Source organism: Oratosquilla oratoria, chromosome 37 (assembly GCF_046742065.1).
Source record: "Oratosquilla oratoria isolate Oo_2021 chromosome 37, ASM4674206v1, whole genome shotgun sequence".
NCBI lineage: Eukaryota > Metazoa > Arthropoda > Malacostraca > Stomatopoda > Squillidae > Oratosquilla > Oratosquilla oratoria.
The window spans coordinates 10,951,683-10,964,343 of NC_134813.1; the positions used below are offsets into that span (position 1 = coordinate 10,951,683).

The 12,661-nt window shown below is 38.1% G+C and overlaps 1 protein-coding gene across 1 annotated transcript in view; it reads right to left on the bottom strand.

Moving 5' to 3' along the window:
• Positions 1-227: 227 nt before the first annotated feature.
• The window catches only part of LOC143019523 (uncharacterized), a 17,536-nt gene continuing 5,102 nt past the window's right edge, over positions 228-12,661 (bottom strand). The window contains exons 2-3 of the mRNA XM_076175209.1: positions 9,154-9,319; positions 228-1,573 (exon numbers count right to left, since the gene is read on the bottom strand). Of these exons, the coding sequence (XP_076031324.1) occupies positions 1,347-1,573; positions 9,154-9,319 (393 nt within the window). The 3' untranslated portion in view covers positions 228-1,346. The remainder of the gene's footprint in view (positions 1,574-9,153; positions 9,320-12,661) is intronic.

Here is a 12,661-nt window from a genome sequence, read left to right on the forward strand (position 1 = left end):
CTTTGTCTAATTTGTTCCAAGTATCTATCACTCTGTGTGGGAAGCTATTTTTTTTTTTTTCAAATCTCTTCTGTAATTAGGCATGTGAGAATAGGTTTTCTTGTAACCACTGGGTGCCAACCATGTTTACTGCTGTGGTCTTCAGAGAGTTGGATAACATGTGCCATGTGAAAATGGATTGAGGGTGTTCCTGTTCAAACTGGAGCAATTACACTGTAGCAATTAAATTTTCTTTTCTGTTTCCAGCATGTTATTTGTTTATAACATAAATACATATATGTAGTTATGGAGCCAATCATGGTTGATTTATCTTACTTTATTTTTTTCTTAATAAAATATGACAATTTGCATTTGCATTTGCAGTACCCTGACCTACATCCTGCAAACCATACCAATAGTTTTTATGTGCCTATTTTATGCATATAACCAACACTAAGTTGATCTGGAATGGAAAATGGAATGAAAGACACACAGAATGGAATGCTAGTTACTAGGGATGGAGTGGAATGATAGACTGAGCCAGATGAAAAATTAAAAATTTACATTCAATTCCATTCCATACCATACCATACCCTGGCATTTGCATACCACTCTTGAAGGCAACATACCATACATTGACTCTTTTTACGTGACAATGTAAAAGCCTGTTTGCAATGTGTTTTCCAAGTGAATAAATGATAATAGTCTGTAGCAAAAATTTGTGTGTTCACTACAGCACCTGCTTACAAAGCCACTTTCTTATGTACATAGGGCAGACAGGTTATAATTGGGTGCAAAAAAATAATCATATTGATAACAATGACCTTCATGTACTATATTCTATGAAAAAAAAAAAAAAAAAAAAAAAAAAATTGAATGCAAAAGGCAATGATCTGATCTATAATCACCAACTATGTATAAAAACAAACACATGCAGCAACTTCATACACACATGGATGTACAAAAAGCTTAACCATTTACATCTTATGATCTTAAGACAGGAATCCTTAAAATCCCTTAAAAATATCACATCTTGGTTCTCTTTATTCTCTAACAACTACTATGTATCCTATCAGTAGACTTATCGTCCTTCCAATCACTGATAAAACCATGGCTGGCAGACCACAATTCCCCGAGTTCGGTAAATGTGGTGAATTCAGATCAAGAATAACAAATGCCTATCACCCTGCCATATGCAATATGAAACTACCACCTCTTGCATTCTGAGTCATAGATGACAAACGCTTTATCATAGATGACACAAACGCTTTATCTCTTCTTATCCAGAAGAACAGATAATAAAATAACAAAACATAACAAAAGAACCCTAAATAAAAGTACCACCTTTCAACTCCTTCAGCCCATTATCAAACTATTGGGTTGAAATCATCATCACCATCATCAACCACCTCAAAAGACCTTCCCCTACTACTGCCAAAGATTTTCCAGCCACTCAAGCTTGAGAAGAGGCAAGTAGGGATTCCTGAGAAGAGTCCAAACTTGCGGTGAAGAACAAAGAGCACTGCTCCCATGACAATCAGGAAGACGGAAATTCCAATCCCGATACCAAGGCCAGCACTGCTATCTTGAGTTGCTGAAAACAATACAAAAATATTAGATACGAGAAGATAAGATGAAAGGAAAAAAAAAAAAAAAAAAAAAAAATGCAGAAATGGCTGAGGAACATTATGAAGAAAAATAAGTTGTAAGCAGTGTCAATACATGGAGAACCTCACTTTATCCTGATCCCCTTCAGCCTGGGATCCTGCTACCATTAGAATATGGTGATAGCCCAAACAAAATCACTGAATTGATGGATTTAATTCTTTCATTCTGGTATGGATCGATCAATCAATCTGTTGCCCCTCGTCACTCTTGCAGAAGACCACCCTGGTATGGACACAGCAGGCACTTTATGGAGATAAATGCGGTGGTTATATTTACCTAACTGTACTTATGCAATGGTAATGTGACAGGTTATGCTCATGAGGTCCTGTCTTTTTTTCTCTCTACAGAAAAAAACTTACCCTTAAATTTGTTTATGCTATTAGATTGGATTATTTCTTTCTTTTAAGCTGTCCCAAAGGTTGATGCATCAATAGTATACAGAATACTGTACTGTGTTTCTTAACCTTTAGCATATGAGGATGCCAACATCGGTGTCCTGAGGTGTGAGTGGGTATACGAGAATGTTGATGTAGGTGTCCTAATTATATTTAGTTTGTAGTTGAGGAAGGAAGGGTTGGAAGAGGTGGTGATGACGGGAATGGTGGAGGGAAGGAGAGCAGGAGGAAAGCAGAGGGAGAAGTATATGGACGGGCTGATGAGGGCGACGGGAAAACAACTCAAACCAGTACAGATGTTACAAGTAACTAGGGACCATGAACGGTGGCGCTCCATGGTTGCCGAAGTCCAAGAGGATATGGCACGATGGTAAGGTAAGGTAAGTTGAATGATGTAACCACATAAAGCAACACCCACACATCACCATAATACACACACCATCACATGTCCACACACAGGAAAGCTTCCTATCATGCAGTGACCTCATGATTAATACATGATCAGGGCATATGCCTGATTTCACCAAACAACCACACACCTTTATTAATAAGATGTAATTCACGGCCATGGCTTAGACAATGATGTAATGTACAATAACTATATTGTAAGTCAGACCTGGTACCTCATAATTACAAATCCCAGATCATCAGTTTGACCTGTGATGCACCAGAGTGGTTGCCTGTGGGTCAGACTGATGAGTGAGAGCCTACAGGCCACTAGTTTGTAATATGGGTATAATACCAAGGATAAAAGGACTTTGTTTTTCCCTAACTGGTACTGGAGACACGACTGGTGCCTTAACCCCTTTGATACGATGACGCCTACGTAGGCGTCATGAGGAGCAAGTGGGTACGCGAGGATGCCGATGCCAGCGTCTTGATTATATATATTGTAGTTGTGCCTGCGTGACCCTAATCCTCTGTAAACTGGCTTCATCATATTTTCTATGGTTATCAAAATTCACGGGTGAAAGTGAATGAGCAATACAGCGGTAACTTTATTTTTTATAATGCGTGTATTATGATGCAACATCGTACGTCTGGCAGCTAATGCTGCCCGCAAGATTTTGGCCCGTATTGAAGGGGTTAAACTTCTCACCACAATTGTACCCTCGCTTCCTTCAATCTACACTCTACCTCCACCTCCACTCCTCCCTTTCCAGCCACATTCACACCCAAGTATCTAAAACTATCCACTTCCTCCAGTCTCTCTCCCTTAATACTCACTTTCAGTCTATTGCCACTATCACCCCTTGTACATCTCACCACCTTACTTTTACCCACATTTATCTTCAACTTCCTTCTTTCACACACTCTCCCAAACTCTGTCACTAACTTCCTCAATCACTTCTCTGATCCTGCTACAAGCGCAGTGTCGTCTGCAAACAACGAGACCCCCATACTCTGTAAACTGGCTTCATTATATTTCATATGGTTATCAAAATTCACGGGTGAAAGAGAAAACGATTAATACAGCGATGACTTTATTTTTTATAATGCGAGTATTATGACGCAACATCGCACGTCTGGCAGCTAATGCTGCCCGCAAGATTTTGGCCCGTATTGAAGGGGTTAAGGATGGTAGGGCTTTAAGAGATCATGGGAACAAATTAAGAAAGATCACATATCTAAAGAATGTGAAGAAATAAATTTTCATATAGTTATATAGACACTTGGAATAGCTTAAAAGGTGATGGAGCCCGAGTTTGGGTGATACACAAATTCAAATTTAAATATAATAATTGAGCAAGGTAGGGAGAAGGCAGGAGATAGGGACGAGTGGGGAGTACTTACCTAACTGTAGTATACAGGAAAGGAGCAATACTTGCTGTCTCCTGTCTCCTATTCTATAATTTTCTAACATACCTTGACTTAGATTTATGTATGATTCCAACTTAATCTATATCTTTGGTCTGCAATTTATCATATTTAGATTTAAACTTGTATAATGTTTGAGTTTGGGCTATATCACCTTTTAAGTTATTCCACATATTTATACATCTATAAGGAAAACTGTATTTCTTCACACCCATCTGACATGTGCTCTTTCTTAATTTATTTCCATGACCTCTTAAAGCCTTCCCATCTTTAATCAGATCTCTTCAATCAATGCAATCTATCCCCTTTAGTGACCTGAACACTATATATACATATATGTCACCTCTTTCTCTTCAATCTTTCAAAGTTGGTGTGTGTGTGTGTGTATTTACCTAGTTGTATTATACGGGAAGGGGAACTATGCTTGTAGTGACCCTTTTTTATATCTCGCAAGATCAAGTTTGTTCTTAATTTCTTGTATTGTGTTTGCACACACTATTTTTTCATCCAATTTGTTCCATATATCTATCACTTTGTGGGAAGCTGTTCTTTTTCAGGTCTCTTCTGTAGTTATACTTTTTGAGTTTCATTGCATGTCCTCTTGTTTTTCCTCTGTCCCACTTTAATAAGTCCTCTCTATCAAGGCGTTCTTTTCCTTTCATAATTCTGTAGATGGTTAGTAGGTTCCCTCGTTCTCTTCTTTGTTCCAGGGTCGGCAATTCCAGTTCGGCCAGTCTTTGTTCATATGTCAGGTTTGAAAATGTTGGGGCCATCTTTGTCGTTGCTCTTTGTATTCTTTCTAATTTTCTTATATTCTTTTTTGTACCAGATGACCATATCAGTGCTGCATATTCCAGTTTTGGCTTTATCAGTATATAATATTTTCTTGATCATTTCCTTATCCAGGTATTTAAAGGCCACCTTTATTGATCTCAACAAATTATTTCTCTGACTATTTCATTTATATGTTTATCTGGCAACATGTCTTTAGTGATGATTACTCCTGGGTCCCTTTCAGAATTTACTTTCTTTACTTCTTTTCCATAAGTGTGTGTGCATTTACCTAGTTGTATTTTATGGGAAGGGGAGCTATGCTCGTGGTGTCCCGTCTTCATATCTCATTTTATCTAGACCATTTTTAAATTCGTGTATCGTTTTTGCACACACTACATTTTCATCTAACTTGTTCCAAACATCTATTATCCTGTGGGGAAAGCTGTTCTTTTTCAGGTCTCTTTTATAATTGTCTTTTTTTCTTTCCGTGTCCTCTTGTATCTCTATTATCCCATTTTATTAGATCCTCTCTATCAATAATTTCTATGACTTTCATGATCCTATAAATAGTTATCAAGTCTCCTCTCTGTAGCTCTGTCTGTAGCTCAGGTTTTGTCAGTCTCTCCTCATATGATAGATCTGAGATCATTGGTGCCAATTTTGTAATTGCTCTTTGTATTCTTTCAAGTATTATACATTTTTTTCGTACTTGGTGACCACATCGTCGCTGCATATTCCAATCTTGGTCTTATCAAAGTGACTAGTATTTTCTTCACTATTTCTTTGTCCAGGTATGTAAATGCCACTTTGATTGTTCTTATTAAATTATAAGTTTCTCCAAAAATTTTGTTTAAATGTTTCTCAGGGGACATATTATTCACAATAATAACTCCCAGGTCCTTCTCATTTTCCCCTTTTTTAATTTCTTCCTCTCCCAATCTATATGATCCCAATATTCTTTTTTTTGCTTCTTCCAAATTCCATTATACTACACTTCTTAATATTGAATTACATCTCGCACTTCCTACTCCATTCCCATACTTTATTGAGATCACTCTGCAGCGACTCACAATCTCCTACAGTGTTCACTTTTTTCAACAATTTTGCATCGTTCGCAAAGTAGCTCATATAACTTTCAATTCCTTTATCCATATCATTAATATATATAGCAAACATTATTGGGGCCAAAATTGTCCTTGTGGAACTCCACTAATCACTTCACCCCAATTAGAATGTTTGTCTCTTATCACCACTCTCATTTTTCTTTCATGCAAGAAGTCTTCCATCCACTTCAGCAGTTTGCCCTATATTCCTCCTGCAGTTTCTAGTTTCTTTAGCAATTTCTTATATGGCACCTTATTAAAAGCTTTTTTCTGGTCTAGAAATGCACAATCAGCCCATCCATCTCTTTCTTGTATTACATCTATCAGTCTTGAATAGAAACACATCAAGTTTGTGACACATGATCTTCCTTGTCTAAATCCAAATTGCCTTGGATTTAGTACATTGTTTTTTCTAAATCCCTTACCCACCTAATTTTGATAATTCATTCACAAATTTTAGCTACCATACTTGTAAGAGAGACTGGTCTATAGTTTGTAGGGTCTTCCTTGTTTCCCCCCTTATATATTGGTACTATATTTGCTCTTTTCCAATCTTCTGGTACTTTTCCTTCTTTCATTGAACTGCTTATTAGACTATGTATTTTGTCTGTTAGTTCATTCCTGCATTCTCTCAAAATCCAGTTTGCCATTTCATCTGGACCTTGTGTTTTTCTAACATCAAGATTACTCAAGTGATTATTTCATTCCTTGTTACTTCTATCTCTTTCATGGGGGGACTTTCTCATCCCACTCAAAATCTCTAAGTTGTATGTTCTCCCTCGTAAACACTGATTTAAAATGTTTGTTCCTAATTTCTGCCATTTCTATTTCCTCTGTGTATTCAACTCCTCCTTGTCATAGTTTCTCTAATTCTTGTTTTTCAGTTTGTTGTTTACAAATCTATATAATAGTTTTGGTTGATCTTTACATTTTTCTATGACATCCTTTTCATATTTTCTCTTTTCTTCTCTGTGCACTTGTACATATTGATTTCTATAACTAGTAAATATTTTCCATTTTCAGGTCTTTTGTCTTTCTTCCATTTTATCCAAGCTTTATCACTTTTGTCTTTTAATTTGCTACATCTTTTGTTGTACCAACACTTTACATATCCTTTTTCTTGTTTTTGTCTTGGAACATACTTTTCCACTCCTTTATAAATTTTTGTCAAAATATTCCTTTTCTCTTCTACTGTTGTTTCCTCCTTGTGTATCCTTTCCCAGTCCATTTTTTTTTAAAGAATTTTCTTATCTTATAAAAAAAAAAAAAAAAAAAAATCCAAACATCAATCTTCCCTTTCTATATTGTTTGTTTTTTCCCATGTATTTTCCTAATTTAATTCCAGTTCAACTAATATGTGGTCACTTTTACTTATTGATGTCTTATATTCAATCTTGTTCACTATTTCAGGTTCTGATGTGATTATTAGGTCCAGTCTCAATGGTTCTTCATTTCTATACCTAGTATTCTCTTGTATTCATTATGTCATTGTATGTTCTATAATCATATCAAGTAGTACATTTCCCCATAGGTCATCTCCACCCTTCACTGTCATCTCTTTCCAGCAGATTTCTTTACAATTAAAGTCACACATTATAACTATTCTTCCTCCATCTTCCATTATCTTACTTAGTGTTATCCTTATGTCTTCTAACATATTTTTGTGTTCTCTCTCTTTCCACGAAGCCATTTTAGGAGGCACATAATTTACCACAAAATTCCTGCTCTTCTTGTCCCTGTCCTCTATTTCCATCATAATCATTTCCACTCTATTCTTTCCATATGTAACATTCCTCACATTTATATCCTTAGTAAGGAACATAACTCCACCCCCTTGTTTTACTTCCCTGTTTCTAATCCAATAATTATATGCACCATGTCCTACACTGTTGGGTGGTAATGGACCTTTCAAATTTGTCTCTACAATTCCCATTATGTCCGGATATTTTTCCTTCAGGTAATCATTCAGTTCGTTCAACCCTGTTATTAAGCCATCTATATTTGTGAAAGACACTATTAATTTTCTGTTACCTCCATCCTATTTTCTGTTTCCCTTCCATTTTTCTCTACTATGAACCATTTCCTCACTTTAATATCCACTACTCTCCAATAGAATTTCTCTTTGACTGTTCCGTTCTTGTTTTTTTCCCCTAGCTTCAATTCTTTTTGTTTTCTCTTCCTCTCTTTCCTCTTAATTAATCTTTTTTATCCATACCTGTTTGTACTGATCACTTTCTGCTAGTTTTCCTGTTTTTGATAAGACATTCTCTGCTGTTGTTTGTGACCTGAATTTAACCTTAATTGGTCTGGTCTTGTCTACATTGTATTTCCCAAGTCTATATATTTCTTCAATTTCTTTCCCTATTTCCTGTTCACCTTCTTGATATATTCTTAGTACCCTGTTCACTCTTTCTTTCTCCTCTCTTACTCTTGTAGTCCTATTTGGATTATGTTTCTCTTCCATTCCTAACATAATTATACATTTCTTTTTATCTGCTAAGTCTCTTACTATATTCTCCTTCTCTCTCATCACTTTAATAACTGTGTCCTTAGTGTGTTCCTTCATTTGTTGTTTCACTATATATCTGAATTCAATTTTGCTATTTTCCTGAACCTTTTTCCAGCCACTTACCTCTTTTTTTATGGACTCTTTATTCTCTTTATCTTTCTTCTTTAATTCCTCATTCTCATACTTTACTTCTGTTAACTGTCTTTTTAATTCTTCTATTTGATTCTCCTTGTTTAGCTCTTCCAATTTATCAACTCTGTGTGTAATTAGTGCGAGTTGACTGAACCTAACCTCCTATTGTTCATTCGTTTTTGCTAGTTTTTCCTCTAGACTTGTTAATTGGGGAAGGTTGTCATCTCCTCCCTCATTAAATCCATAGAAATAATTATCTTCACCTTCTATTGCACTGCTCTTACCCATATTTCTAATTTTCACATTTTTACTAATCCCTTCATCTTCACCTGTGTCGTCTGCGCATCTCTTGTTGACATTCCTTCTGACTTTTGGGGCCCATTCGTCCCCTTCCTCATTTCCTTCCATTTTCCTCAGTAATCCCTCCTCTTCTCCTTTTTCTTCACCTTCCCACTACACCACAAGCTTTCACCTTCCCTACTAATACAACACAGGTACTCCCTCATTGTTGAGATGCACAAAAATTTAAGTTTTTCTGGAGTTCCAAACTTCGCTGTCACTTCGACTGTCGTGTGTGTGTGTGTGTGTATTTACCTAGTTGTATTTTACGGGAAGGGGAGCTATGCTCATGGTGTCCCGTCTTCATATCATTGTGTGTGTGTGTGTGTGTGTGTATTTCAGTCAGTGCTGGAAAGAAAACACTTATAGGAATCTATAATCTAAGAATAATCAAATAATCATGTATTCTGATATATTAAGAGTTGAAAAAAGAAACCTGGTTCTGGTGGTGGTGGTGGTGGGGCAGGAGGAGATTTCTGTTCACACTTGCCGGTGTTTGGATTGCGTTTGTATTCTATTTGACACACACACTTGGAGCCCTTATCACTAGACGAACACATCTCATGTTCATCGCACTGGCCAAGTTTGTTTATATTGCAATCCTGAAAGAAGAGTACATGAATTACATTATGATCTAGAAAATTTATAGCAGTACTATACACTACATCTAAACACATTTCTTGTTTGACAGAGGGTTATCTTGTAGCCTACCCAAGTATATATAAAAATAGATTAATAAAAAACAAGTAAATAAATACATACATACATATACCTATGGCTTTTTCCCCCTTACACGGGGGGTAGCCAAAAAGAAAAAGGCATAGAATTCACTCCCACCCATTTCATTTCCCATATACAGTATAAGCTCTTTTAACCGGCACGAGTGGGACCAAAGATGTGCCGGAAAGGGGAAATCCCAGTTACGAGAAGGAATATTTAAAAAATACATTTATTGCTTTTATTCATAGAGTACTTAAATAAAATTCATTCAATGGCTTCACTTTTGTTGTTTATTTATTTACCAGTATATTCAGATTTATTTATCTTTATTCATTTTTATGAAATCACGTATGTTTCTTTGTTTAGAATATTTGTCTCTCTGCATTAAAAACTCATTTTGAAGACAGTGAAGAGACATCACGTCGTGAGTCCCCATGTAGTTGCACTGCTCCGCAAACTTGATAAATGTTGCCAATCTTTTAGCGGCATCCTTCCACGTTACTCTTGGCTCTGGGTCATCTTCCTCTTCACTATCAGCCTCTGTTTCCTTACCATGCTTCTCCTCAATCACTGCCTGAATGATTTCGTCGTCAGTTAGTGTGGGGGTGATAGCTTCGTCATTGTCGACCTCCATCCACTCCTGAAGAGCTTCATCAGTGACAATAAGCTTAGTACTACCACGCATCTCCTTCAACTCAGCCAACACTGCCTTCCTTTGCTGTCGGTATGTGTTTGTGTGTTGAGAGAGTGGCTAATAGACAGTCGGACGCTTAACATCAGGCGTCTTATTACAGTGGGCACTGGGCCTGACGGAGCGGCGGGATTTGTGGCAGATGGCGGGAAAGATGCGCGCTACGTCTGGCGGCGGCGGGAGTTTTAAATTTTATTTTTTTTAATTTTTACATTTTTATACAAAATTGTTTTCCTCATGAATAATATGCCGATTATAAGAAGGAGCCGGATACGAGAATAACGGATAAAAGAGCTTTTACTATATTCCACTCCCCTCCACCCTCCTTCCTATCTTGGCACCTACTGGATGACGGGTCATCCCTGCATCCTGTCCACTGCCCTGGGTCAGAATTAGTGTCGCAAGACATAGCACATCCACAGCAAGGCCACTTCATAAATTCGGTGACCCCCACTCTCTGTCCCCTCATGCAGAAAAGGAGAAGATGGGGAGAAATCCCTTCGGGCTGCATCAAGTTTTTTCTCATACATACTTCCTCACCCCCCATCCTCAACCCACTCCCCCTCATGCATCACAGCCTCATCTATACACAACCCTTCTCCATTCACCCCTATCTTCTGTCCTCTCCCGTCCTTCCTCTACAGACATTCCTCTCTTTTGTAAAGCCCCTTTCACCCCATCCATCCATCTCATCCTAGGACGCCCCCTCATATTCACTCCTTCCACCTCTGCCTTCCACACTTCTCTTAATAATCTTTCTTCACTCATTCTTTGCATGTGTCCAAACCATCCTTATACTCTTTCATCAACCCTATCTCCCAGTTCCCTTTCAACCCCTGTTCTCCTCCTCCCCTCCTCAACTGTGAGTTTGGGAGTGTAGCTGGGGGGTACTCAGGAGTGAAGAGGGGATGAGGGAGAGAAGGGGTGGCTATACTAGTAAGTGAAAAGATAAGTAAGTGGGTAGTGGAGTGGAAGGAGGTTTCATCAAGGTTGATGTGGATGAAGGTGAAGCTGGGAAGGGAGATGTGGGTTTTTGTAAGTGCGTATGGACCTGGTAGAGAAGAGCATAGAGGAAAGGGAGGCTTTTTGGGTAGAAATAAATGAGTGCATGGAGGGATTAGAGAGAAATGTCAATGTAGTTGTATTGGAAGACCTTAATGCTAGGGTAGGAAATGAACTAATAGATGGAGTGATTGGGAAGTATGGAGTTCCAGGTATAAATTGTAGTGGAGAATTGATGGTGGAGATGTGCCTTGGAAGAGATTGATAATAGCAAATACAGTGTTTAGGAAGAAAGTCAAGCATAAGTACACATGGGAGAGGGTGGTGGATGGAAGGGTGGCAGATAGAGCGTTAATGGACTATAGTGGTGACCAGTAGTATGGTACGAAGAGTTAAGGATGTACATGTTCTAAGGGGAGAAAGTGGGGGAATATCAGATCATTTTCTGGTGGAAGGTAAATTGAGAGTGGAAAATAGGTGGAGAAAGAGGAAAAGGGCAGAAGGTAGATAGGTACTTAGAGTGAACTGATTAAATGAGAAAAAAAAAAAAAAAGGAGAATGAGTATAAGAAGCTGAAAGAGGAGTGGGAGGGAGTGAAGGATAGAGTAGAGCTAGGAGTGGAGGAGGAATGGGGATGGTTCAAGGAGGGAGTCACAAGGAGTGCAAAGATGGTGTGTGGAACAAGGAGGACGGGAGGAAATAGAAGGAAGGGTAGTGAGTGGTGGGATGAGGAAACAAAGAAATGTGTAGAAGAGAAGAAGCAGGCATTCATAGATTGGCTACAAATTAGGATGAGGGAATTGTATGAGAGGTACAAAGTAAAGAGAAGGGAAGTTAAGCATAAGATAAAGGAAGCAAAGAGGAGAGCAGATGTGAAATGGGGTAAGAGTATGACAGAAAATTTTGAAAGCAATAAAAAAAAAATTTGGAAGGAAATTAAAAGAGAAAGAGGAGGCAAATCAAGTAGAGAAGAAAAGGTAAAAGGTGCAGATGGAGAGATGATAATGGAAGAGGAGGCAGTGAGAAGAAGGTGGGCAGAGTATTTTAGGGAGTTGCTAAATGTGAAGGAGGATAGGTAGGGAAAAGTAGTTGCTGTGGGAAGCGCTAAGAAAATGAGAGTGATGAATGAGGAAAATGGAGGAGAAATAGGGAAGGATGAAGTGAAAGTAGCTGTTAAGATGATGAGAGCAGGTAAGGCACCTGGTCTGGATGGATGCCATGCAGAATGTCTGAAGAAAGGAGGTATAGTTATGATGGACTGGCTGGTGAGGTCATTTAATGTTTAAGAGAGGGTAGAGTGCCGGAGGATTGGAGGAGTGCCTGTATAGTTCCACTTTACAAGGGAAAGGGGGACAAGTGTAAGTGTAGTAGTTACAGAGGGATCAGCTTGTTGAGTGTAGTTGGGAAGGCTTATGGGAGGGTCTTGATTGAGAGGATTAGGAGAGGAACAGGGAGTAACTGGTGAGGAACAGTGTGGGTTTAGGACAGATAGGGGTTGTGTAGATCAGATTTTTGTGGTAAGACAGATATG